At 38.1% G+C, this 26,863-nt stretch overlaps 2 protein-coding genes across 14 annotated transcripts; one reads left to right on the top strand and one right to left on the bottom strand.

The window, feature by feature from the left end:
- Positions 1-4,746: 4,746 nt before the first annotated feature.
- Positions 4,747-13,289, bottom strand: wdr5 (WD repeat domain 5). Of its 2 annotated transcripts, none has more exons than XM_084136718.1 (14): positions 13,080-13,289; positions 11,624-11,758; positions 11,319-11,427; positions 9,583-9,656; positions 9,406-9,495; positions 9,206-9,295; positions 9,043-9,126; positions 8,839-8,894; positions 8,703-8,749; positions 7,735-7,810; positions 7,581-7,614; positions 7,425-7,499; positions 7,196-7,283; positions 4,747-6,310 (listed from the first exon to the last, which is right to left on the bottom strand). In XM_084136718.1, exons 2-14 carry the CDS (start codon positions 11,702-11,704, stop codon positions 6,210-6,212), a joined length of 1,005 nt encoding a protein of 334 aa, XP_083992844.1. In that variant the 5' UTR covers positions 11,705-11,758; positions 13,080-13,289; the 3' UTR covers positions 4,747-6,209. The 2 variants fall into 2 exon arrangements, with proteins under 2 accessions (XP_083992844.1, XP_083992845.1); XM_084136719.1 differs by having other exon boundaries at positions 11,624-11,754; positions 13,080-13,260.
- A 1,183-nt stretch (positions 13,290-14,472) lies between these two features.
- On the top strand, positions 14,473-26,863 carry brd3a (bromodomain containing 3a). 12 transcript variants are annotated; one of them, XM_084136585.1, is made up of 12 exons: positions 14,473-14,580; positions 16,314-16,688; positions 16,847-16,984; positions 17,068-17,176; positions 17,296-17,492; positions 19,074-19,442; positions 19,568-19,696; positions 19,814-20,005; positions 20,386-20,454; positions 21,512-21,729; positions 21,833-22,116; positions 24,767-26,863. In XM_084136585.1, exons 2-12 carry the CDS (start codon positions 16,488-16,490, stop codon positions 24,871-24,873), a joined length of 2,013 nt encoding a protein of 670 aa, XP_083992711.1. In that variant the 5' UTR covers positions 14,473-14,580; positions 16,314-16,487; the 3' UTR covers positions 24,874-26,863. The 12 variants fall into 12 exon arrangements, with proteins under 12 accessions (XP_083992711.1, XP_083992709.1, XP_083992710.1 ...); XM_084136583.1 differs by having other exon boundaries at positions 19,814-20,020; XM_084136584.1 differs by having other exon boundaries at positions 19,071-19,442.

Genomic DNA, 26,863 nt, shown 5'->3' with positions numbered 1-26,863 from the left:
AGCTCTCCACCCTTTGACAAAATAGCACAGGTGATCTGGATCTGCCATTTCTACAAGAGAGAAGAAAAACAAATATGGCTAATAGCAGGCCAGGGCAACCAAATAATTCAATCTGAGGATTCTGAGACCAAGTGGGTAGAAGAACATAACAGAGGAACAAGAAAAAAACAAGAAGATGTGGCCATACTTCTGCTGAAGGGAAGCTGAAGATACACTAAAGTTTCTGGACTGATTTTAATTTGTACTGTTCTCTCTCATCCTGATGTAACAAATGAGGGTCGTCTTTAACACAAACTCTCCAGGAAGTCTCTTTAAGAGTCAAAAGAACATCATTTAAAAAGATTTTGTAGACATTTTTTGTTTAAGCATCTGATAACAAGAACCAATATTTAATAAATGTTTATTATAGTTTTACATGTTTTTTTGCACAGCTATAACTATTATACTACAGCAGTACAACATGATTTTCATTATGAATATTTAATCAATATCATAAAATACTATAGTATATAACAATAAAAATGTATGTATATAATATGCATAATTTAATCGGCCTAACTAAATTGCTATTTTTACAGCAGCACACTTCCAGTCAATCTAGCAGCTTGACTACATGAGCATCACACTCCTGCTCTACTCATCACAAAACACTAAAATACATTTTGCTCACATCTTTAAAACTCTGCCAATTTTATGTGTGATACTAGTATTTGCTGTTTAGCATTGACTTCTAATTGACTTCTCCACATGTCAACTCTCGCATAAATCTCTTTTTTTTTTTAAATATACTTTTTCATAAAATATACTAAAAATGAAATTGTCAGTAAATAATGTATTAATCCATAAACTGCAGGAAGTCGACTCGAAGGAGACCTTCAAAATCACCAGCCATTTTTGTATTACTAATAAAAATTATGGAGGTATCGTTCAAGACTGTTCACCAGATTTATTCTGTAAAACAGTTAAGATTTTGTAACAATGACGTGAATTGTGTTTTTGCAAGGAGAGAAATGAAAGCATTGTCCATTTATTTTATGATTGAAGTTATACAAATTAATTAAAAAAATAATTTAAATACACTGAAATGCAACTCAAACTTGTTTTTTAATAATGATGTCGATGATAAGGTATATTGTGAATTTACATTCAATTTACTTCGTCCACAAATGCGAACAGTCTGATTATATTTAGTGCATAGTTGTGGGGCACAAAAAGTATGAAGCAAAAATTACTTTATCAAAGCAAATCAATATAAAGAAATGACTTACATTTACGAAAATTACAAAGCTACTCTCCAATACGGGGGGGGTATTCCAGAAAACAACATAACCGGTTAAGTTTATGGATAAATCAACAGATAACGTTTACGCATGTAACTGTGGTCCTGTGAATTCCAGATCTGCCAAGGAAACTCCCTGTAAAGCAGCCCAAGACGAAGAGTCGGAAGTAACACCCACTGGTAAGGGTTGATGACAGTTATTAAACGCCAACTATATCACCTCGACAATCCAGCATGATAGTCTTTGTTTGGACAAAGGCGTACTCTTACATACCTCACCATAAGAGACAAATAACTGATCCTCCTGTCTGAAAGAAGCAGTAGATTTAACATAGCATTTTAAAGCTTGAACAGGACACCCCATCTGTATCCGAGTGAAAGAAAGGCGGTTGAAAAGCAGCCATGAATAGACTGATTCACAAATTGCGGTAACAAAACTTTAGCAATAAAAGTCGGATTAGGCAGAAGAATAACCCCAGAATGTAAGCAAGGTTCACTCGCTGACAGGGCATGAAGTTCACCAACACGTTTAGCAGAAGCAATGGTCAATAGAAATGACACTTTCAAGAACAACCACTTAAATTCATGAATAACCACTTAAACACTCCTTCGTGTTGAAGGAGACCTGGCGTTGCCGATAGTGTTCACTCCTGCTGGTTCACAATCCATTAACCGTGAACTGGATCCAATGGCCAAACCTGCAGCTGAAGACGAGCTGGATCTGGGTGATCATGGAGCAGCTGAGAAAGAAGGTCCCGTCTGATGGGAAGCTGCCATGGTTCGCTATGTAACAGACTCAGAAGGAGATTAAACCATGGCCTGGCTGGCCATCGAAGTGCCACTAAAAGCACCCTGTGCTTAAATAGGAAAAAATAGTGTAATGTCTCCCAAAGAAGTGGAAACAGAGGAAATGCATACCAGATTTAGCCCTACTCGGGCACTCGTGGGCTAACACATTCTGTCCTAATAGGCTGAAAGTCTAGGCTCTCGCAAACCACCAGTGCTAATGGTCATTTCTGAGACAAACAAGTCATCCTTTGCCTTGCCATAACGTTGCCAAACCAACTGTACTACATCCGGGTGAAGTCTCCATTCTCCCTGGACAGAGCATCCGCCACTTGATTGCCCAAACCCGGGAGATGAACTGCCCTTGATTAAACTAGATAGCCCTGAAACCATGTGAGGATCTTGCGAGTTAGCTGTAAAGATGCAAGAGACCTGGTGCCACCCTGATGAAAGATTCAGATAAAAGACCATTGACGTGTTGTCGGACCGGACAAGCACATGACGACCCATCAGATTTGGTAAGAGTTCAGAGTTGTAGAACAAGCTCTTGCTTGTTTATTGCATATCACACAAACAACTACTGTTTACATGTATAATAAGCGAAATAAATGTAATAACTGCATCTTCCTTATCTCCAGCAGGGAAAGACACGTTATCTTCGGCGGAGCAGTTATGAATTAAGTAAAGAGTGATTGATTTCTGTAAGTGTGCATTTTGCTCTAGATGTGTGGCTCAGGTCAATGACAGTTCAGCGCAGTGCAAACTGTGTAACACCACACCGTTTTGTCCCACATTTGGTGTGTTTGGCTTCGCATAAAATGTTTGTGTGCCATGATCAAACGTACATGGACAGTGAGTCACAGTTCACCTTATACATATATACATACTGTATATACACACGTTTAAATTAACCAGACAAGTCACTCAATATGTGGACATTTTTAATGTTTTATTAAGCCAATCCCTCCACCCAGTAACTGAACTATATTTATGAGGAGCAGTATAGGGTTGCTTGAATATTTTGTGCAATAAACTTGCTCCTTTTGTATACTAAATTTGTCATTTTTTGCATGTCATGCATGCTCTTTTTTTGTGTGCACTAAATTTGCTCCTCTTTTTTTACCTCCCCTCTTTTGGAAGTTTTTGCAAGTTTTCTTTGCTTTGTATGGAAGCAGAGAAAGTCATAATTTTGACTTTTTATCATAATTACAATTTACCAAAGCATGATTTTTCTTTTCTTTTGTGGTGGAAATGGGCTTCCGTAGTAGAGTTTTTTTTTTTTTTTTTTTTTCAGACAGGATCACGATCCACGATTCTTTTTAATGTTAGTTTTTTAACTATTTTTCAAGTCACTAAGCAGTACGGTCAAACTAAAACACTACATTAAAACCTCCTGTTCATTAAAGTAAGAGATTTTATCTGTTCTTATACCTGACTTATACTCTACCTGACTCCTTAGCTACGGCTGAATTGTCTCTGGTGAAACCCTTCATCCTGTAAGATCTCCTTTAAAGTTGGTCTCTTTGTAGGATCATACGGCTTATCAAATCCTGGCATTCTGCAAAAGTTTTCAAAGGATCACTGGTTAGTCACGTATGTGCCAATCTAATGGATGACAATGCCATCTGTTTAACAATCCTATTGTCTTTGTGTTATTGGTGACTGTTCTCTTACCTCTGGATACTGTGAGGTCATTTTTCATACAGAAAATCATTCTATCATAAGGCTGTAGTCCGTACACCATTTCGTACAGCACAGTGCCCAGACCATAGACTGTTGTTGGGCCCACATGATATTTTACGGGGTACTTAGGTGGGCGGCAACCTCCTGTTCAATAAAGCAAATCATTTTTACACTGAGTAAATATTTCATTTGTCTGTTTTCATTTATCTATTCTTATAAATAAATAATTTGATCATTAAATCTCCACAGAAGAAAGCCAACTCACCTAAATGTTCTCTTGTGCGGACAGAATATTTGACAATCCTACTGTCACTGAAGTCTATTCATTTGAGTTCCATTGTCTCTGTATTGACCAGCATGTTGTCAGGTTTGATGCTACGATGGAAGACTCCCCAGTCAAGACAGAGCTTTGCTGCGAGCACTGCTTGGGACATCAGGTCACGTGCCTGTGATTCATTCAGTCGAGGCCTGTTGTTCTTGAGGAATAAGCGCAAGCTCTTGCAGGGATTTAAATTAAATTTAAATTGAATTTGTTTAGAAAAAGTACAACTGCATTTTAAAATACATTAGAATACATTTCATCTTTTTGAATGCATATATTCAAGGAAAGTGGACAAATAAACATGTTTGATATTAAAACATTTGTGTATCATCCATTATTTTCATTATTCAAGAATAATAGGACCATTCATTCCAATGTGGGTCATTTTGACCCCTTTATGCATTCATGTAGGTTTTTCGGTCCATGCATTCTAGAGTTCAATTATGAATAGCTTGATAAATTACACGCTCAGAAAAGCCTTGAAAGGAGACAAATAGAGAGGTCCACCCACTTGGAGAATTCTCACCATTGCTGTGTGACAAGTGGGAAAATGTAGTCAGCCAGTCATCATCACAAAATAAACCTTCCTGTTAACAGCACTGTTTTCAAACCTAATGCACAGAAGATAATTTAACTATATATCAGTTATATAAATGCATGGACAATGTTGCATTGATAGAGGTAAAAAAATCTTTATTGAGTCACAGGTCAAGTCCAAAGTGACTAAATGCAATACAGATACAATTCCTCATGCGGCCCCTGTCATCACTGCAGTGCACTGGAAATCTGGCGAGTCCAGAAGCAGTGGATGGGTTTATGACAAACCGTCATCCACAAAGCAGAAAAAATAAAAGAGTTTTGAAGTACTCTCAGCTACTTGAGACCGTTAAAAAGACCACAGAACAAAAGGTAAACATATCAAAGAACAGAGAAGCTGCAAGTATGTACAAAGTGTCAGGTACACCAAACATCTCAAGGCTCTTAATACATCGAGACTGCTTTTGGTCACGAGATATAAGGTTATGGCATATTCAGATCACAGGAACACTCCTCCTTGCGCATGTTGTGTAATTGTAACCAGATAACAGTTAGAAATGGTTTGTCTTTTACCAGATCTTTGTAGCTTAGGATGAATATTTATAGTTAGTGAAACTTCAGTCTACTTGTAACGTTTCCTTTTAACTGATGATGCTTCCTCTGAAAGCTCTGACCAAACTGCCACTCCATCCCGATGTATTGTAGTTTTATTCATCAAAAGCACCAAAACTGATATGAACAAAGGTGTTACAGGTAGTTACAGCTGTAGGAATAAAGTGAACTTTTGGCATACATCATCTCTGTAACTGCAACAAGCCTTCATAACAAAAGAGAAAGAAGTTTTATTGTTAGCGCTGCCTAGACGACACAAAGCCACTGAAACCATAAACGATGTCTGACAATTAGCTTAGCAACTATAACACAATGAATTGATTTAATTGCCGTTTTAACATTTACAGAAATAAACATGAAATAGTGGATGTTCAAAACATCCTTCTGCCACACAACATTTGGTACATGGAGGTTTGATTTGACATCAGTAAGTCAAGGTAAGTATTTTGCGAAACCTCTTCTTGGCCAAATAATAATGGAGAGAAGCTGCAAGTCACTCAGGGAAATGACAAAATCAGGAAGAGAAATTTAATCCTCCAAACATTTCTGTTAAAATGGCCACTTAAAATGTGCCCAAGGCATTCTGCTGGCTTCAGAAAGTGTGCAAACCATCACTGATTCTACAAAACTTACAGGAAAAAAACAGACATGAACTTTGTCCTAACAGGTCTGTGAATTTAAACAAAGCTGCCTAGATTTACAGTCTGGTTAAAAGTTTTGCTTAAACTGATGAACGAGAGCTGGTGGCAAGGCAGAGAGAAAGTGATTGTTTTAGTGCACATGAGTGGAGAGAAGGGTGCTGTGTTAGGAGAGGGGATGTCGGGGTAGGGCGCTTTCACCAATCCTCTTGCAGAGCCTTGATGTCAATGTGAACGTCGTTGCGTGACCTTTCGAATGAAAAACAAAAGTCTCTCCCCTCCCCACATAATGAATAGTAGAAAAATGAATAAAAAAATAAAAAAATAAAATAAAGTAAAATAAGCTTGAGGCTTAGCAGTCGCTCTTCCAAAGTTTGATGGTTTTGTCATTTTCTAGTGCTGCTGATGCGATGATGTTTTCTGTGGGGTGACATGCGGTTGAGATCACCACATCTACAAAGAAAAAAAAAAAGCAAGATTAGTTTCGATCTACATTAGAGGTGCAGCTATTAACATTTTCAGCAAAAAAAAGATTTGCATGAACCATAAACTGAAATTTGACAAACAGAAATGGAACTACGTGTCCCTGAGCAAAGGGAGTTAATATCAAAAGTAGCAGTCAGTATCTGCTGTGTCACCAGCTTCTCATCCTCATGGTCTGCACCAAATTCGCCAGTTCTTGCTGTGAGATGTTACGCCACTCTTCCACCAAGACACTTGTAAGTTCACAAACATAACTGTGGAAATATTTCTGTCAGGACCACTACCGTCAAATATGATTGACAATTAGCATACAGTTTGGATTGGCGGTATGGTTCCGTTCTGGGCGAGAACTCCCTGCATATCCATGCAGCCTAGCATGGATAAGAGCAGGGAGAGCAGCAATAACCCCCCTTGGGGTAAACAGAACAGAACCAACATGAAAATTTGCAAATATATTTAATTCAAGATTTTAAAGTACAACATTATTCGATAATTATTCTGATTCAAGGGGAATCAGAATGTCAAATCCTGACTGACGAGAGGAGGAGCTGGGGATGGAGGAGGGTAATTAGCTCCTGAGAAACACGATAGCTGCTGATAATACTGAAGTCAGTGGAAATGTTTCTTTAGTGTTTCAAGTTATTGAAACTTTTACCTTTATTGTCTACTGCCTGTTAACTGTTAGTATATCTCAGCTATATGCCATTTTTATGGTAAAAATGATTAAATATGACAACCAAAAAAAGTTTAAATTTAGCAAATTTAGCCCTGCTTAGCTCAAGCTATTAGCAGGAAGTGTTTAAACTGTTGGGATTAAGCTTCTTCGTGAAACATCCACTGAAGTTCTGCTCCTACCTGTGTGGCCCTGTAGTTTCTGTACAATCTCCTTGGTCTGAAGGTTCCAGATATAGACCATGTTGTCCTCTGAACCAGAGACAATCCACTTTAAAAGAAAAAAAAACTCTTTCAAAATGTAAAATCACTTTCGGCAATGACAATTTAATGGTTCTGAACAGCACTAATGATTGCCTGTGTTAGTGTGATATGCTTAAACATTGATTAGTATAGTGTAGAGCCTACATACCTTTCCACCAGTGACAGAGAAATTAGCAAATATGCAGTACTTCTCATTTTTATGACCGGTATAAGTTTTTAAACACTAAACAAGGAAAAAGGATATTGTTATACAGATTAAGCATGATTTTTTTTATTTTTATAAACTAAACAGAAACATTCTAACCTTTCCTTTGCTGTAGTCCCAAAGCTTCAAAGTGCTAAAACACAAAGGGAATGAATGCGTATTTTTAAAGGCTTCTAAATGGATTAATATAAATTTCATGATTTTTCTCTTTTTTTTAAAGAATGAGCAGCATAAAAGGAAATCTATGACTCACTTATCCAGAGTGGCAGCCAGGATGTATTTGCCATTGGGGGAGAACTTCACAAAAGAGACAGGTGGGTTGTCATCATCTGTTGAATATTTGGAAATGTATTCATTATTTATAATGCCCATTTATGCTTTAAAATCTCTTTCTTCTTACTTAAGATGTTGTACATTTTTGCTGTATTTTACCAGTTTCTTGTTGGCTAAATGTTATGCATGCGTGTTTGATAAGAACAGTGTTTCATAAACACTAGCTATGTTTCCATCCATATATTTATATGCAAATTTTGGGTTAGCGCATTAAAAAAAAAAAAGTTGGATGAAAACACAAAGATGTACATAAATTCTAAAAATGTGCATAAAAAAAAAGCACTCAATTGAGGTGCATTTTTATTCAATAAGACAGGCACATAAACTTTAATGGAAATACATTTACCGAATAAATCTCTTGATAGGCAACAAAAAAAGTGATCTGCCCCAAGAGAGGATGTGATTGGATAACTGGACTAACCAGCAGATCGGTTTCATTGCACAGCATCTCAAATGTTGGTTTGATCACTCAAATGCCTGAGCCAAAGTCTGTCATCAAAATGGTTGGGTATAATAACCTCCCAGAATTGTCTCAAACAATTGTTCCCCCAAACACCAAGCATCCGAACACAAGATAACATGACAGCTTTTGCTGCATTTCGTTTGCGCGCTCTGAGGCGCAAGTCATTTATGATGTACGAAAAAAGAGCCACAGTGGCTTCTCTGATTGCAGCAACGTTCATTTTTATTACAGATATTTTGCACCAATTTACAAGTAACGATTTTGTTCTCTTGAACACATGGGGTGGAAATGGTGGTTTATTCACAATGTTTTATGCGGTTAAATTCTCTTCTTTGGATGGAAACATAACTACTTTCAAGGAACAAATTATTGCCTTTGAAAATAGTCTGAACAAGTGCTTGTGTGTAAAACACTGGTCAACTTACCGATAAGTGTTTTAAGGCACTGGCCTGATGCTGTGTCCCAGATCCGGCTGTTTAAAAGTCAAGTAAGTAGTTGTTATTAGTTAGTTATGCATCTGACATATTCTCAAAATAATGTTCACGGCCAAAGCTCACTCACCAAAGTCCATCATAACTGCTGGACACAATCAATGAACCATCTCTGTTGAAATGAACCTATAATAAACAAAAAAAATACACAATTCAAAAAGAAAATCTCACTTAAAAGTACATCACCCACCCAATGTACACGGTTGTGAATTTGACTATTTGATCATCATAGGTCAAGAAAAAATAAAATAAATAAAAATAAAACAACACACACCGCAGAGACGGGGTCCGAGTGAGCTGGCAGCGTCTTCAGACATTTCCCCGTTTTAACATCCCAAATCCTCACGCTCTCATCAAACTGTCGGAGAGATAATAATTAGAATGCATCATGCATGTATGCCATAATTAACAAAATATAAAATGATGAATGGACTTACAGATCCAGATACAATGAGATTGGATTGGGGGTTAAAGTTACAGCAAAATACATAGTTGCTGTGACCCTTCAGTGTTTTTAAACACTTTCCCTGGTAAAAACAGAAAGGGAAAAAGAATATGATAAATTGTGCCATAACAATTAAAGCTCAGATGCTTTAAATTCTATATTAAAAGGTTCAGCTTTGTGATGTTGACTTACAGAGCTCACATCCCAGATCTTCAGGGTCTTGTCATCAGAAGCTGAGACCAGCAGGTTGGAGTCAGAGGACCAGGCCACGTCTGAGATGCCCTGCAGATGAGAGCAAACCAGGTCACAGTCACCCCGTGCAGTAAAAGCAGCACTACTCTGAGGTCATGGATCTTTTGAAATACTCACAAGTTTGTGTCCAGATATTGTCTTCTCAAACTTGCCATCATATGCACCCCATATTTTGATCAACTTATCAGCAGCTGGATGAGCAGAAACAAACAAAAATTTTTTTTTAATTAAAAAATCTAAAACAACATTCATTAAAAGCTAATAATTAATTAAATCATAAATTGTTGAATTAAATAAATATTAATTGGCCGCAATTAAAATAAATTTGAAATCATGGTATGGTTTAGTGTGATCACTGGTGTCATGTGGAATGGCTTGGTTCACAGTAAATGCTGCTCACAAACTCGTACTCTGCATGTCAATTATAACATGCATTTGGGAACACAATGTGCACCTGGACCACTTTATCTTCACTTTAATTTCCAAAAAATTGTGCTATAAAGATTACAAACATTACTTTTATAAAGAAGCATTTATAAACCTTTTGTCAATTAAACACAGACTTAAAGGTATCCCTGTAATTTTCTGCTAAAATAAATAAATAAAATAAATAAATAATATATGAGGGGTGTAACAGTTCCCGGAAGTCACGGTAAAGTACGTACCTCGGTTTTGGGGTCAGTCAGCAACAAATCCTAGGTTTTTTTTTTCATTTATTTTGAACAGACAGTAGTGCAAATTACAGTTTGCTCCACCTAGCAACACGTAGTCCCCCCTGAGGTAGTTGGTACAGTACAGCCTCCTTTAGTGTATTAAGCACTAAGCAGTAAACAGAATGAACTCTTGCAAAGGCCAATATTTTTTTATAGGGCTGAGAAAAAAAAAGAAGTTATTTGGTCACAATCAGCTATAAAACTGAAAAGTTTTTGTACTCCTGTAGTCTTTTTCTCTCTAGCTCCGGAGAGGATATATCCATATCTGGATGATGTCATTTGATAAACGTGTTGTGCCTTGCCTATGCTGTCATTTTCTCAGCGCGTGAGAGTTGTGCTGTGACAATGGCGGATGCAAAAAGTTCAATATTACACTATTTCACTATAGAGAAGGAGAAAAAGAGCCTACTTCACCTTTCCACGAGGAGAGAGCGAGAGAAGCGGCATCTGAGGCTTCCTGTTTCCAGGAGACGCATATTTCATCACTGGACTTCCACGACATAAATCAGCACAATGCCAAATGATTTTTGTCTCATTATAACAGGGGAAACTACTAAAAATACTCTGTATTAAGTGTATTTTTATTTGTGTACACTGACAATAAAAAAAAAAAATGCTTTTGAAAAATAAAGACGACAAACAGGATGCCGCTTTCTGCCATCCCGGTTTCCTTTCCGTGAAGTTTGTGGAAAAATGTATCGAAACTCAGCGTATAGGCTTACTAGCAAGCTCTTGTGTGCAATCAGAACTCTTGTTTTGGTGGATAGATTGTCTTTTCTATTGTGGCAGTTAGCAAACAGCATTGCATTACTGTGTGCGCCACATTCTGGATTGGTGTGTGGACTGACTGTATTTGTCATCTGACTGTTTGCACCAAACCGTGATGGTTCTGGACGAATACATGTACCGTTACACCCCTAATATCTCTCTCTCTCTCTATAAATATATGCCTTGTATAAATACATACATATACATGTATATAAAAAATTAAAAAATATTTAAATTAACGTAGAGTTGTGAGAAAATAGGTGCGTCAGGTTCAAGAAAATTTTGACTGGCAAATTTTTTTTGGGAAGCCCTGTGCAATATGCTATAACTATTCTCAATGAGTATGAGTGCTGTATTTATACAAGTACTTACATGAGCTGGCGAGCCACTCCCCACTTGGACTGAACTTGACAGAAGAGACTGCTTTTGTATGGCCAGCCAGTGTGAATTTCAAGGTGTAGTTTGGCTTCACAGGTGCTGACTGAGATAGAGCAGAACTCGCATCATTAATGACACAAAGATAAATGATAGTCACAGATCATAAGCACATTGCTGTAATAATGCTGCTAAATCATTTATAACAGTATATCTGTTAGACAACATAAAAATGATCCATAACCAAGCAGAAAACTATTCCAAACGGTGTCGCAGAGGGGCGTTCCTGGCAATGCTTTTACCTTGCTCTGGCTGGCGGAGGCAGATGATGCCGGCTGTGTTTTAGTAGCCTCTGTGTCTGGTTTCTTCTCCTCAGTTGCCATGGCGACCAAGTTAGAGAGAACGGGTTTATAGGAGCAAGTTCAACGTCAACCTGACTGTCCAACAGAGAAGTACTGATGAGCATAAGTATCATATTAGTCTTCTAATTTGGATGACACAATAAATGGAGGAATTCGGTTGGGCGTTTTCACATCATAATCTGTAATTGATCATCAAAATTGTTCAGGTGCGAATCCTGGGTGTTACTCAATAGGCCTACATGTAAAACTATCGAGCACATGTCAGCTTACTGATTGGTTGTCACAACATCTTTACAATATGAATAGCATACAGTTCTGCCTGCTCATGTTTATATATTTAATTTACCTTTGCAAATGTAATCCTTGCAGAATATGCAATATGTTTATCATTTTAGAAATACATTAAAGCATTTTGTACTGCCCTAATTAAGCTACGTAATGTGGTATGCGTGTAAACTTCTGTTACAAAACAAATAGTAACTACATTTAATTTACACTAAAAATCCTGTTCAAAAGTCTAAATGCTTAAAATTACGTTTTAATATATTGCTTTGGGTTCTCGGCATCATTGTTCCTGGTTTGTCCAGGGCTAAAGCCTACAGGTGTCCTGACAAAAAGCCTACAGGTGCTCTAAGTACTTTGGTTTCCCAGCATGCTCTGCATGCTTGAGCTTTTCCCCACTATATGATGTTGAAATCCCAGCTTTACCAATGCGGACAATTGAAAAATAAAGCACCAACAGTGTGTAAACAAATAAATAGGATAATAAATTCAGGTTCAATTCATTTTTTTAAATGAATAAAATGAATAAAACTTTACAATCTTTCAAATTCTGGAAGGACTGTACCATTTTAAGCACACCTGTACATGTAAAAAAAAAATATATTGTGTGTATACTAATAAAATCAAAAGACATAAGGTTGACTTAAGTAAAAAAAACAAAAAACATTTAATAATACAGTCTGATAAAACAGTGTTTCCTCGCCACAACATGCATGGCAAGACTGTTGGCATTGGCAATGGGACATTGACTTCAGTCTAAAATCATCTGGATAAACACCCAAGCTAAAACCTAGATATAATTTACAAAGCTCGTGTCTGTGTCAGGAGCAGACCAGTGAAAACACCATCACTGTTAGCTGCTAGGCTATCTGAGAGACGCAGGGCCTCAGAGAAACGATGGATCACCTGCAATCTAGCAGATAGTATATCTGTGTAATTTACACAACTTCGAGTCCAAAATCATGGTTTTACCGCGATCGTTTCAGTCGTCAGTCCCATTCCCCATAACATAAATGAAGCACAGAATGATGTATCTCTTTTCTCTGCACACATGCCTATCTCTCTCTCTCTCCCATACATTCAGACAACAAAAGCAGCGAGTAAAATCACTCACCGGCGGCTGCTGAGGAGGTAATAAGAGCTGCTTTCGGCTTCTGGTATGAGTCCACTACTGGGTTTGGATGGAGATTTGTTCATGAATCGCGCGCTAGGCCGTTTTGACCATGCAATGATCAAGTGATCGTACTGAATACGATGGTGGATGAGCGCCTCTCTCCACCGCAAGCTCAGGCGGTAATGTGGCAGTGACAACAACTCCGCATGCGCAAAGCTCAACGGCAGACCAAGAGGGACATTTTTTCAAACGCCGATCTAAACCCTACCGTGCACAATGTAATTATGCTAATTTTTGTATTACTTGAAAGTAGATCTACCAAATACGCTGTTTATGTTTTGCAAGTATTTCTGATCGTCATAATTTTTTACAAATATTATTCTAAAAATGTAGCTATATTATACATTATGTGGCATTAAAGAGGCATTCAAATATAACATAAATTTGCCATTATATTAAGCAAAGACTATATATATGTATGTATATATATATAGTTAGTGCTATGTGCTTTAAATAAATAAATAACATTTTATTAAAAAAATTATACATAAAACAGTGCATTGCTTTAGAAAAAAATGATTACAAAGTAATAATAATTTAACTTAACTAAATATTGTGCAAATAATATTTACTGATATTTATAATATTATTTTTTTCTCAGTATAAATTTAAATTGCCTTTTAAGAAATCAAATACACTGCTGAACAATAACCTATAATTTGTATTCTAAAATATTTTTTCCTATATTTGACAATTTTATGATCTACAGACACAATTATTTACAAATTCGTTTATGTTTTACAAACAAGTAAGTTATCATGGATTTTAGACAATGTAAAAATGTCAATTAGCACTACATTAACATTTACTTTATTATGATGAAAACACCCTGAGATGGCTTGAAAAACACAAATAAACCATATATTGCTGTAATCATATGTTATTGTTAATAAACGTCTTCACGTTTCATCAGTCAAAACTTTTCAGTTTTTTTATTCAGCTACAGGGATAGCTGAATACCTTTGACCAAATAAGGGATTTCCTGGAATGTCATAAGTTATTACTTCCATGAGTCCATTTTAGACTTTCTGGATAGAGTGCCCTTTAGGATAAGAATAAAATGCCGGGTCATGTAGCCTATATCTTGTCCATTGAATTTAAATCTAGATGTATTTACATTGGCCCATGAGAACCTCTACGTGAACTCACTTTCCCGAAAAAAGGGGGGGGCGAATTTACGTTTTATTAAAAGTGCAGAGGACTTAGATTATAGAAATAAGAAAGTCAACATATAATCTCAGTGGGATTAAAATAAAGAAGAATAAAGGAGTCGCACTATTACTACTAAACAGCAAATGGCTTGGCGTTGGACATAGCGCGCCAATGCGCATGCGCACAACGCTCCGTCCGTGTACCTCATCTCTGTGCTGCTGCCCAGCCTCCAAACAAGCGACGAGCCACTAGGATCTCCACACGCTTGCCCCTTTCCTAAAGCCCCTGAGTGAGTAATGTACTACATTTTTAATTAAACAACATATTTTAACATTGTAATTCGCCTTCCATGTCAAAATTGTAATATTGTTCGCGTTCAATCAGTGAGTCTCACGAGAAGCCGTTAGCAAGTGGCTAGTTGTTTTCAACAAAGCGACAGTACAACAAAGCCTCTCTGAAGTAACATGACCAAATTAGCTCGCTCACTCGCTAAGCAGTTATATGCCTCTTTATTTAGCTATAATTTCTTTGTATGTATTACGGGTGGGTGTGAATCAATAATAGAAGCTCGGGAAGGTGTTGAGACGGTCAGCGTGGATGCTAACTCTGTTAGCCAGCTGTAGCTGCGCGCCATCTTTATATGTGTGACTGACTCTGTGCTAAAGCTAATCAGCTGCTCGTTCTGCGCGCCGGTTCTATTTTCTCTTGTGCAGATACACCAGGAGGCTGTTTATTTTATACATAATTATGCTGGTTGATGGCTATATTTGTGGCGGGAGGCTGGAGTTATGGAATATAAAGGCTGCGTTGGAAATAATTCATTTTGATTACATTTTCTCCTAGTCGCGGCATGGGTGTGCAGCAGTTAGATGAGAATTAATCTAATGTTTGTTTTAGCCGTTTTGGGTGTTGATACTCTTGTTATTAGTAAGTTAAACGTGAGTTTTTTATTTTATTTTTTTGAAATGCATATCTTTAAAGGGAACAATTAATTTTATTTTGGAACGGTGAGTGGACCTAGTCCAGTGAGGCGGCATGATTGTTTACGCGGTAATGCTGCGACTACGTTATTGCTGTCGTTTAATACAACTACACACATGTAAACTCATTAATATTAGCTGATTAAAATAAATTTAAAGTTGTAGTTTTCACCATTCTGTCATAATTTTCTCATACCCAAGGTGAACTTTCTGTGTTCCGAAAAAGTCTCAGTCACTATTTACTTCCATTTCATCTTCCATACCATAAAAGTGAATGGTGACTGAGACGTCGTTCGGCTCCTTTTGTATTCCTGAGAAAAGTCATGCTGGCTTGAAACAGCTGAAGAATTAAATTATGACAGAATTTTCTTAAATAAATGCTTTCACGGAAGGATTAGAAAACACGGGGTGTTATTTGACATGTCAAGAACATAATCCATCATTATAGCATTTCCAGGTCGGAATGAATGTCCATGTTATTACCTGTCAGCACGCTCAATTTATAATAGCTCAGCTTGTACACATGTATGGGATTCTTTACAAATTGAGTTGTCATTGCTTAGTTTTTGTGTATGGTCACAATTGGAGGCTTGTTATAATAGGGGAAATGATTTTTAAAGTTGGCATGACATGAAAATATTACCTATGCATTTCTAGTTGTATATGTCATAACTCGATCTTCCGGTGAAGCGACAGACATCTCTGGTGATGTGTGCTTGATTTCTCTAATCATTTGGTTCGCTTACACCCCACCCTTTCTTAAAATTGACTGCAAGCTCACATTCAGTTCTGCCTCCAATCAAATGATCACTGGTGGATAAAACCAAGTTCCTGCTTTACATTTTTATTCCTTTCCCTGAAAATGTTTAACTAAGAAATTCATTCCGTTCACAATACGGAAGAGATCTGTCGCTACATTAGTTTTTAATATACTGAACTATTTTAATATAATTGCAGTATTGTTTGTCTTTTAACATCATAAAGCTTTTAAATGCATAGGTAAGCGTTTGTTCTGACTGGTGTTATGTTTCTTGTTTTTTAGAGGTCAAAAGTTGGGTCCTGCAATGGGATGTGGTCTCTCTCAGATGACTGAAGAGCTAAAAGAGAGAGAAACTGAAAAGCATAAAGAGAAATCAAATTGAAAATAAGTCTGCCTGTGCAGAATAATTAAGACCCCTTTCCCCCCCATTAAGCTTTTTTCCCCCTCTTTGCCAAAATGTCAACCGTCACTTCAGCAACCCCAGAGCCTCCTGCAGTTGCCAACCCTCCTCCGCCTGAAGTGACTAACCCTACCAAACCTGGCCGCAAGACTAACCAGCTGCAGTACATGCAAAATGTAGTTGTAAAGACGCTGTGGAGGCACCAATTTGCATGGCCTTTCTACCAGCCTGTTGATGCCGTTAAGCTTGGTCTTCCGGTGAGTGGTTATAGCTGTTTTAGCATCCATCATTTTGAATAATCATAAATCTAGGCTCTGTTTTCCCTTGAGCATGAGAGCTTGTCAATTAGTTGATCCTTATTGATTTTTATATTAATGTGATGTTGAAAGACTTTCTGCTTCTTTTTGGTGTCCAGGACTATCACAAGATCATAAAGAGCCCAATGGACATGGGCACCATCAAGAAAAGACTTGAGAGCGTGTACTACTGGAGTGCAAGCGAGTGTATGCAGGACTTCAACACAATGTTCACAAACTGTTATATATATAACAAGGTATGGCTTGGCTCAGTCCGTTTTAAAAGTTCAGGGATGAGGCTGCTTTGGCAAATCCAATTCATTCTTGTTTGCTTTCTCAGCCAACAGATGACATTGTGTTGATGGCACAAGCATTAGAGAAGATCTTCCTTCAGAAAGTGGCCCTGATGCCTCAGGAAGAGGTTGAGCTTCTTCCTCCTGCTCCGAAGGGTAAAGGGCGCAAACCAGCTGGACCTGGTAAAATTGAAATTGTCTGAATGACGAATAACGTTCTGTGTTCATACGCAAGTCAAAAACAAATTGTTATTTTTCTAATTATACAAATGCAGGTCAGCAGGATGTGTCCGTCTCCTCTGGTTCGCCCACTTCTGTTTTCCCTGATGCCACCTCACCGAGTTCAGAGACAGCGGTCGCATCTCCAGCTCCAGCTCCAGCTCCCACGATCACCCCTAGCTTACCAGCTGTGCAAAACACAACCGCTGCCGCCATGTTACCCGCCATGCCTCCGTCGCAACCCATGGTCAAAGTAAGTTGCAGGACCTCTTAAAGGGGATTGATTATGCAAAATTCACTTTTATGTTGTTTTTGAACATATTTGTGTGTCCGCTGTGTGTATACACAACCACCCTATTGTGGTAAAAATCCCTCCACTCCGTTTGGTATTTTCCCCATAAATGTAAAACAGTGTCTCAAAATGAGCAGTTCAGGAATGTACTCCAATGTGATGTCACATTGGAACAGGCCCTGCCCACGACTGGCAACAGAGTCTGCAACATTAGCTTAGCTCCTCCCCTCAGTGTGCTGTACACAGTCCGCCATGTTTATCTCCTCGCCAGAGCATTTAAGAAAATTATTCTAATTAAAGCTACTAAAGTTGTTCAATCAAGAGCAGTGAGTGATTTTCAGTTTTTTCTTTTATTAATTAACAGCATATACTAGCCTGGTTAAAACCAGACCCTTCTCAGTTGAAACTGAGTGTAGGGTCTGGCGAAGCTATGTAGACAAATAATTTCCAAAGGGGCGTCACCAACCGACGTAGCTCAAATTCCTCTGGGCGCAATTGGATAGTCTTAAAACCAATCAGATCGATGAAGGAGATGACGTATGCAGAGCGACGGAGAAACATCTGTTGTTCTTTGCTCCGGTTTTAACGAAAACGGTAAGTTTAAATCACTCAAAACAGACGCGATAACTGATTCGAACGAGTGATGTTCCACGGCGGCATCCATCTTTGTAATGAAATCTCCTTCAGCGTCGCTGCGCTGTCGTCATCATGTAAATCCCTCCCCCAACGTTTCTGATTGGTGCCGCGATTTCGGCGGCACAGAAATGAGTTTGAATGGGCTCTTCTCCAGACTATCCTGCAGAGAGAATTAAAATTCGCCGGAAGTAGTCTGGGTTTTCCCAGGCTAAGCATATACAGCAATAGGTACTGTATATTATGCTGCTGTCACTTTAATACATATATCTAATTTACCCATGCACCTTTTCCTGTGGTTTGTTCACATACTTAACCAACTGTTTATGTGAATTTTGTGTGTATTTGACAGTTTAAGCGCAATAAGATGTGAAAGAAAACTTAGTTTAATACTCACTGGTCGGGCTGTTTGGACATCCAGCTTTCTGTGCGCGTGCCTCAGAAAACCATATCAGAAGTTTATGAAGAACTGCAATGAAGAACTGCAACGTCACATGAGCGTGACAATGATAGAGATGATAATCAAAATCAAACAGATGTTTTGTTAGTTTTTGGCAGAGTATCCTAGGCATGAGCTGTAAAGGCTCCACCCTCTTCTGGATAGGGGGCGAGGAGCAGCAACTCATTTGCATTTAAAGATACACATATGAAAACTGCGTGTTTTTGCTTCCACTCAAAAATGTTAATAATATATATAATATACAGCACAGAACATAATAAATGATCTGTGGGGTTAGTATTTTGAGCTGAAACTTCAGACACATTCTGGCGGACACCTGAGACTTACTGTACATCTTTTGAAAAGGGCATACTAGGTCCCCATTAAAATATCACAAGATAAATGCAGTGACAGTGCCTAACCACCGGCTTTGTGTTTCTCCGTGTGTGGTTTGTTCTGTTTCCTAGAAGAAGGGGGTAAAGAGGAAAGCAGACACAACCACCCCTACTACCTCTGCCATCACCGCAAGCAGGAGTCAGTCGCCCACCCCTCCTTTAGAAGGCAAAGAGGGAAAAGTGGCATCCAGGCGAGAGAGCACTGGTCGACCCATCAAACCACCTAAAAAGGATTTTGAAGATGGTGAACTAGGCATGCACGGAGGCAAAAAGGGCAGGCTTTCAGAGCAACTCAAGTACTGCGAGGTCATCCTTAAAGAAATGCTCTCCAAAAAACACGCCGCATATGCCTGGCCCTTTTATAAGCCTGTCGACGCGGAGGCTCTTGAGCTACATGACTACCATGACATAATCAAACACCCCATGGACTTAAGCACAGTGAAAGTATGTTGAGTTTGCATAAAAAGCTGTTATAATGCCTTGATTTTTATTGTTACAAGTGATCAATTATTGCAGTTTAGTGCTAGTTTTTGAATTAATGTAGAATTTTTTTCCCCCACTGCTTGCAGAAAAAAATGGACAGTCGAGAGTACCAGGATGCACAGAGTTTTGCTGCAGATGTCAGATTAATGTTCTCAAATTGTTACAAGTACAACCCACCTGATCATGAGGTGGTCGCTATGGCCAGAAAGCTGCAGGTGAGGTCTCTCCCCCCACCCATTTGGCAATCTCTCCTTTTACACACCTTTAATTTCATTATTTCAAAAGAATTATTGAATAGTTTAGTGACATTTTTCTTCTTTCTTTTCTCTCAGGATGTCTTTGAAATGCGTTTCGCAAAGATGCCTGATGAGCCAGTGGAAGTGGCTGGGGCAGGCGGTGTAGGCGGGGCCGGTGTGGTCAGTAAGAGTACTGTCAGCAGTGAGAGCAGTGGCGACTCCTCTACCTCTGACAGCTCCGACTCCGAGGAGGAGAGGGCCACCCGGCTCGCCGAGCTGCAGGAACAGGTGGGTGCGGAACAGGTGGGTTTCAAAACAAGGACCAAGTACCCTTAATCTCTCCAGGCTCAGAGATGTTCTCTCAGGCCTCTTGATATGTCAACCTTTCTGATTATCCTTTTCACACTACACCCACATGACTGTTTCAATCAATGTTTTTGCTCTGTAGGACCTAGAGGGGCTTCCACTTAAAATAACTCTCTCTGCTTTCAGTTTGGATTGTGTACTGATACGTAGAGCTGCATTTTAGCCCTCTACCGCAACCAGCTGCATATATTGCTTTGCATTAAATTCCTAAATGTAGATGTAGCATTTTTTTGTGTGGCTTTGTTTCTCTTACTGTAGCACTATATCATATTTTCTTCCCTTGCCATTTTTTTTTTTACCAGTGTATCTCTTTGGAGCACCCCATTGGTAGCAGACAGGGGATAAAAAACGGGTGCACCAAGAATAATCAGGTGATTTTATTTTTTTATTTCCCTGTCCCTGCCTATGAACATTGTGTATTAGCTGTACTAGTTGCTTTCATTATTTGTATTAGATGGTCAAGCGCATGATATGGATAGTGAGATCAGCGGTAGAGGGTTAAAAGCAGCAGAAAAATATTGACTTTGTTGGGTGGTGTTGGGAACCCAGCTGTGTGGGTGTTTAGGATGGAAGTGCTGAAAGTTGTGGGAATGAATAGATAAGTGTGTGTTGAATGTGTATGTGAAATGTCTTTGTTCATGTTGGCTTGCTTTGCATTTAGACAAACTATTGCTAGTTCCAGAAAACAATTAGAGGTTCTAACTGCCCTTTATCCACATTTATGCCTTTAAAGCATTTTAATGTGACCTGGATTTAAGAAATGTTTTCATTGGATGAGCCAACGGTCTCATTCTGTGCTTCAACATTTAGCATGGCTGTGTGGTTAATAGGTGTGTAAAAATCCTGTATTGTCACAATTCACTGTTTTGGGTTGTTGTGTAAATACCAGATATGTTGCCTTGCATTGAATAGGAAATGTAATACCGGTACACACAACGATTATCCATATTGTAAAATTTTATTGTTGGTATTTTCCATTAGAATTAAAATTACAGACATTTTGTGAAATGTTGTCAGGATATATAGTGTATCTGGCCATTGTGAGGCACTAGTAAGCAGTAAAAGCATTGCTAGACACAAGCATGCCATTATATTATGTACTTTTTATGGAACTGTTTCACCTCTAGTAGTAAAGGGCAGAATTGCTTCTGAAACCTTAGGTACTATTTCCCTTCGTTCTGTTCTTCTGAAATACACCCTGTACTTGGAATCACAGAAAAAAACAGACATGAATGATTTTTGGTTGTCCAGTGTTGTTAAAAAGAATTTGGGTAGGGAGTTTGTTTATTTATTTATTTCAGTAATGACAGTTGTTTTGCATTTGTTTTGTTCCATAATTCATGAACAAATGTAAATGTCTTGTACAATAAGTGATGCTTTTCCTGACTTCGAGCAAATCACTAACACCCCCTTCTTGGCTCTCCCCAGCTGAAAGCTGTCCACGAACAGCTAGCCGCTCTTTCTCAGGCCCCCGTAAGTAAACCAAAGAAAAAGAAAGAGAAGAAAGAAAAGGATAAGAAAAAGAAAGAGATCAAGCTCAACAAATCCAAGCCAGAGGAGAAAGGCAAGCCAGTACAGCCACCGAAACCAGCCCAGCAGAAAAAGGGCCCTGCCAGAAAGGCTAACAGCACTGTTCCAGGCAACAGGTTTGCTTCTTTTTGAGCTGTTCTGGTTTTGTATTGTGGCTTGAGTTTGAAACAATCAATTAAGCTATAAAGTGTTTCTGCTCTATGATTGTAACCTTTACAGGCAACCAAAGAAGGGTGGCAGAGGGCCAGGCTACGAGTCTGACGAGGAGATGTCACTCCCCATGACGTACGACGAGAAACGGCAACTTAGCCTCGACATCAACCGGCTTCCTGGAGAGAAGTTGGGTAGGGTGGTCCACATCATTCAGTCCAGAGAGCCTTCGCTGCGGGATTCCAACCCTGACGAAATCGAAATAGATTTTGAGACGCTCAAACCTTCCACTTTACGTGAGCTGGAGCGATATGTCAAGTCCTGTTTACAGAAGAAACAGAGGAAACCTCCACGTAAGTGCACACTCTTGGCCAACACGCATAGCTAAATGCCAGATGGCACTGCTGTCGCTTGTTGTGATTAATGCTAAATGGGCACCATAAATGTAAGGATTTGGTCTCTATGGGCACTAAATATTGTGAGTTGGTCATGTCACGTAAGGTGAGAGTGTCAGGTGATCTTTTACTCCCTTTTCTTTGGGGCACCAGCTAAGGATTTTCACCTTTTCAGTAAAATAACTACGAAAGATTGTTGTTAAATTAACTCCCTCTCATTTACATTATTTTTTTCATCTGACCAATCTGAAGGATTTGTGAGGTATTGTTAAATTGTAGAGCCTCTTCTGCATTCTCAACACAAGGCAGTGTAATAATTTTTTTAACAAAAAGATAAACAAGAGCAAGTCAACACAGCTACTAATTGAATACCATGAATGATAAAGGAATAAAGTGCATAAGATGCATAAAATACAAGTGATAAGTTTGGTGTGGCTATGGCAGTTACATTATCTTATGCAAAGAGAAATTCTTGTTCCTCTAAGCTAATTAATAAGGTGAAGATCCTTATTATACATCAAACAAATGAATGACAGATTATTTGTTATTAAACAGCATCAGTTCTGTTACCTCTAATGTAAATTAGAAATATACTGATAATATACAACAATGCCAAGGTTTCTGGACAAAGGTTTGGTTAAGTGATATTTACATTCCACGTGGTTGAATGAGCAGTCCGATGGCGGTGACGTCTTCCGCCAGTTGTGCTGGGTGACAGTTCAGTGGGAAAAGGAGCCAGAATCCATTTCAACAACCTTAAACATGAAGCTCTGTGGGATGCTGATCTCCTGGAGCACCAAAAGGGGTCCTAAAATCTGGAACATGCAGATGAGGCCCTGAAGTAGGTGCAGAAAGTCCTTAACAACCTGGAACATGCAGACGAAGGGACTTTGAAGTGAGGGTTTGCTCTCCTGAACATAATGTTGTTGCAAATGTGTCTGTATGTCTTTGCCTCTCTGGGCCAGACACTCAGAACTTGGTCAATCCGCTTTTGTCTCTCTGACATGGAGACTCGGGATGTGCTATAGTTGTTTCTGTCTCGCTGGACGAAGACTCTGAATGTAGTGTTTGTTAATGTATCTTTCCTCACAAACTGGGGGGCTCAGAACGTGGTTGTAACTGTTGCTGCCTCACAAGCTGTAGACTCAGAGCATGTAATCTGTTTCTGTTACACCTTTTGCAGGCTGGAGACTCAGGACGTTTGTATCTTAAACAGTCTCTCTAGATAGGTGACTCAGAACTTTGATCAGAATCTTTGCCTTCCCTGTTTATGGGCCAGAGGCTGAGAAAAAGGAGTGTATGTTGAAACTACATTTATCCCTTTCTTAGGAGGAGATTGCAAGTTGGACCTTCTCCATTCCAGTTCTCCATTCCATTTCTCACTTTCCAAACCACCACCAGAATACCTTTGGCAATGTTCTAAACAAATAGTCCAAACAAGATAGAAAAGATTAAACTGTCATGCATGCATTCAGTTGCACATTAACAACTGAATTTGTTTAGGATGTCGCACTACAAATAGCTGTCATTGAGGATACTTATTTCTACTTGCATATGAAATGGATGTTTTGGAGTTTACATTCTTTTTAAGGTTTCCAAACATAGTTATGAATGGATTTGGATGGATCATTGTGACCTACCTCTGTTTCAGCCACTACTGCTGTATAGAAAAGGTCCTTAACTCTTTCTCCGCCAGCGTTTAAAAAAAAAAAAAAGTTGCCAGCCACCTGCAGCGTTTTTGATCATTTTCACAAATATTTCATGGCCCCCAGAATATTTTGGTGTATGAATATCTGAACTTGCAATATATCAAAAGGAAGAACAGACCCTCTGCTTTTAAACAAAAAAATGTGTTTTAAACTTAGCCTGTGTTTTGATCAGGAGATCAATGAGAAGTCCTGCCCTTCCTGCGCTTGAGGTGTCTGTCAATTGTCCCAGCATCCTTATCTGATGGTATTGGACATTTTGTTTGTGCCAGTCCACCAAGATCCAGTCGAAATTTAGCAAACCTTTCTCCACTGTTGCAATTAGAGAGGGGCCCTGCCATAAAACTGGGCCCTGGAATGTGCCGTTCACAACACGCTATATGGGTCGTTATCAAAATATGGTGACTATATAAAACTGATGGTGGTGTTTTTATCATCATTAAATACATTGCTAATCATGGTCACACTTTACCATAAGCTTCATTAGTTAACATTAATGTATCAACTAACATGAACTAACAATGAGCAAAACATCTGTTACAGTATTTATTAATCTTTGTTAATGTTAGTTAATAAAAATACAGCTGTTTATTGTTTGTTCATGTTAGTTCACAGTGGGTTAACTAATGTTAACACATACAACCTTTGATTTTAATAATGTATTTGTAAATGTTGAAATTAATATTAACTAAGATTAATAAATGCTGTAGAAGTATTGTTCATTCTTATTTCATGGTAACTAAGGTAGTTAACTAATGAACCTTATTGTAAAGTGTTACCCTAATCAAACTTGACATTTGTTCTTTATTTCACAAGGGTTTTTTGGGGGGGAGGGGGTTTTGGTATGCAAATATGAAGTTTGTTGGTTTCAGTAACCTTTGTGTTTGTCTCTTTGGTCTCAGAGAAAGGAGGCTCAGGCCCCTCTCGGCTCAGCGGCAGCAGCAGTTCCTCAGACTCGGGCAGCAGCAGCTCCAGTGGCTCCACTTCAGACAGCAGTGACTCCGACTGAACACTTTTTATTTACTTTTTTATTTTTAAAAAAAACAAACATTGTATGCAGTCAAGGTTATTTCTCCTCTGAGACTTTTTATAAGAAAAGAGACAATAAAAATGCATCATGTCAGAACATTTTTTTCTTTTGGAAATGTCATGAAGAAAATTACAGATAAAAAAGCAAACTAATAAATTGCTTTTTATTTCCACTGACTCTGAAAGGGATGTCCAAATGTCAATCTTCAACGTGAGGAAGTCTTGAAGCATACTTTACAGTTCCAGTTCTCTTCTTTGGCGTCCTGGTAATGTTGTATGTTGCCATTGCAAACGTAAGCCATCCCATCTCACCAGAGAGTGCGGAAAACAGAAAGCTCACATTCTTCTCTCCTGAGTTCACTTTTGCACCAGTCTGTTGTATTTATTGGTGTTTTTTTTTTTTTTTGCTGTGGCCTGATATTTCCCCATTGGGCGCTGTGCCATTATTGATTTTTATTTTATTTTATTATTTGTTCCTTATATTAATGTCCTCTCATAAACTAAAAAGTCTGAAAATCATGCCTTTCCCAATAGTCACAAATCTTTTAAATGGTATGGGGAACAAATTGCTTTAATTAGCTTAACTAGCTCTTTAAAGTTAATTTGGCCATTATTATAGCTGTAGAACAATTACACAACAATCTCATACTCTCCAGCTAATATATGTTTGGTAGAGGAAAATATTTTCATGGGAATCAAGTAGATTTGATGGTTTTCTTCAGATGCTTTGCAATGACGTGAACATGTAATTCAGTCAGCTGGACTTGTGGACTTCCTGTTTTATTAAACATCTTGGTCAGCAATAAATATACTGAGTTCCAAATAGTTTCACCTCTGACTGGCATTTGTACATCAGATAACTTTGAATGAGACTGGGTGTGTTGGTCATGTGGATGCGGACACCTGGAAGCAGTAAATGTTATCTGTATCTTGATCTTTACTGCCATATTGTTATAAATCAAATGACGATGCATTTCTTACTGTTTTGACAATGATAGTTAAATCACAGTCTTCCTCTTCTCATGCTCTTACAAAATTGATTAATGAATGTAAGTCTACAGTAGATCTTATAAATAATACACAGTTCCAATCATTTGGGTTTTGAATGAGTTGTTTTCCCTTAGAAGTTTTCTAGCTATTCCTCATGTGGATTGCTTTTCTATCCAACAATGCGTTTGATTATTTTCGGCTGTGTTTGTAAGATATTGTAATGTCCTCTCTGACTTTTTTTTTTAAAAACAGTTGAAAGTATTGTAAAGGGATCTGGTGTTTGTTTCATTTTCTGACACATTTGGTTTATGGGCAGCTGTTAAGAAGTCTTTTTAACCTGTTGCAAAATCATTTAATTTTGTAATAATTTTGACAAATCCAAAATTCATGAAGGACATGTTTCTTTCAGACTAATTAAAACACTAATAGATGTAGTCAAATCAATTTTTTTAAATTGTAGTAATGGTATTCATGGTTTCGTTGTTGTCTGTTGTTTGGGTGTGCATGACTGCAACACTTCCCTGAATCACTTCTGAGTGTCTGATACAAAGTCCTATCCAGTTTATTTTAATGTTTTCTTTTAGATACAGACTGAAAAGAAAAAATATATGACTATATAGATAAAAAAAATTATATATATTCACAAACTAATTTCATTTTAGGCCCTGTTTTGAAAAGAAAGTTCTTTTTATATTTAAAACAAAAAGTTTGCTTTTTATCTTTGACATGCATGCTGATTTATTGTATTTTTCTTATACATATTTTTTGAGCTGTTTATAGTTATACTTATGTAAATGTCAGTCAACAAATTCAAGAATACAGTGTGAGTAGATTTAGGCTTGTTTATTGCGATACGGGCCAGAGGTTTGAGATGTTGAGTTGGAGGCAGTAGTAGAAGCTAACATTTGATGTAATTGGAATGTCTTGTACACCGGGGTAAAAAAAATTTTTTTCATAAAATAAATGACAAAATGCCTTTA

This window comes from Abramis brama (assembly GCF_963993115.1).
Source record: "Abramis brama genome assembly, chromosome: 15".
NCBI classification, from domain to species: Eukaryota; Metazoa; Chordata; class Actinopteri; order Cypriniformes; family Leuciscidae; genus Abramis; species Abramis brama.
The sequence above is the reverse complement of the archived record's forward strand: the minus strand, read 5'-3'. Positions and strand labels throughout refer to the sequence as shown.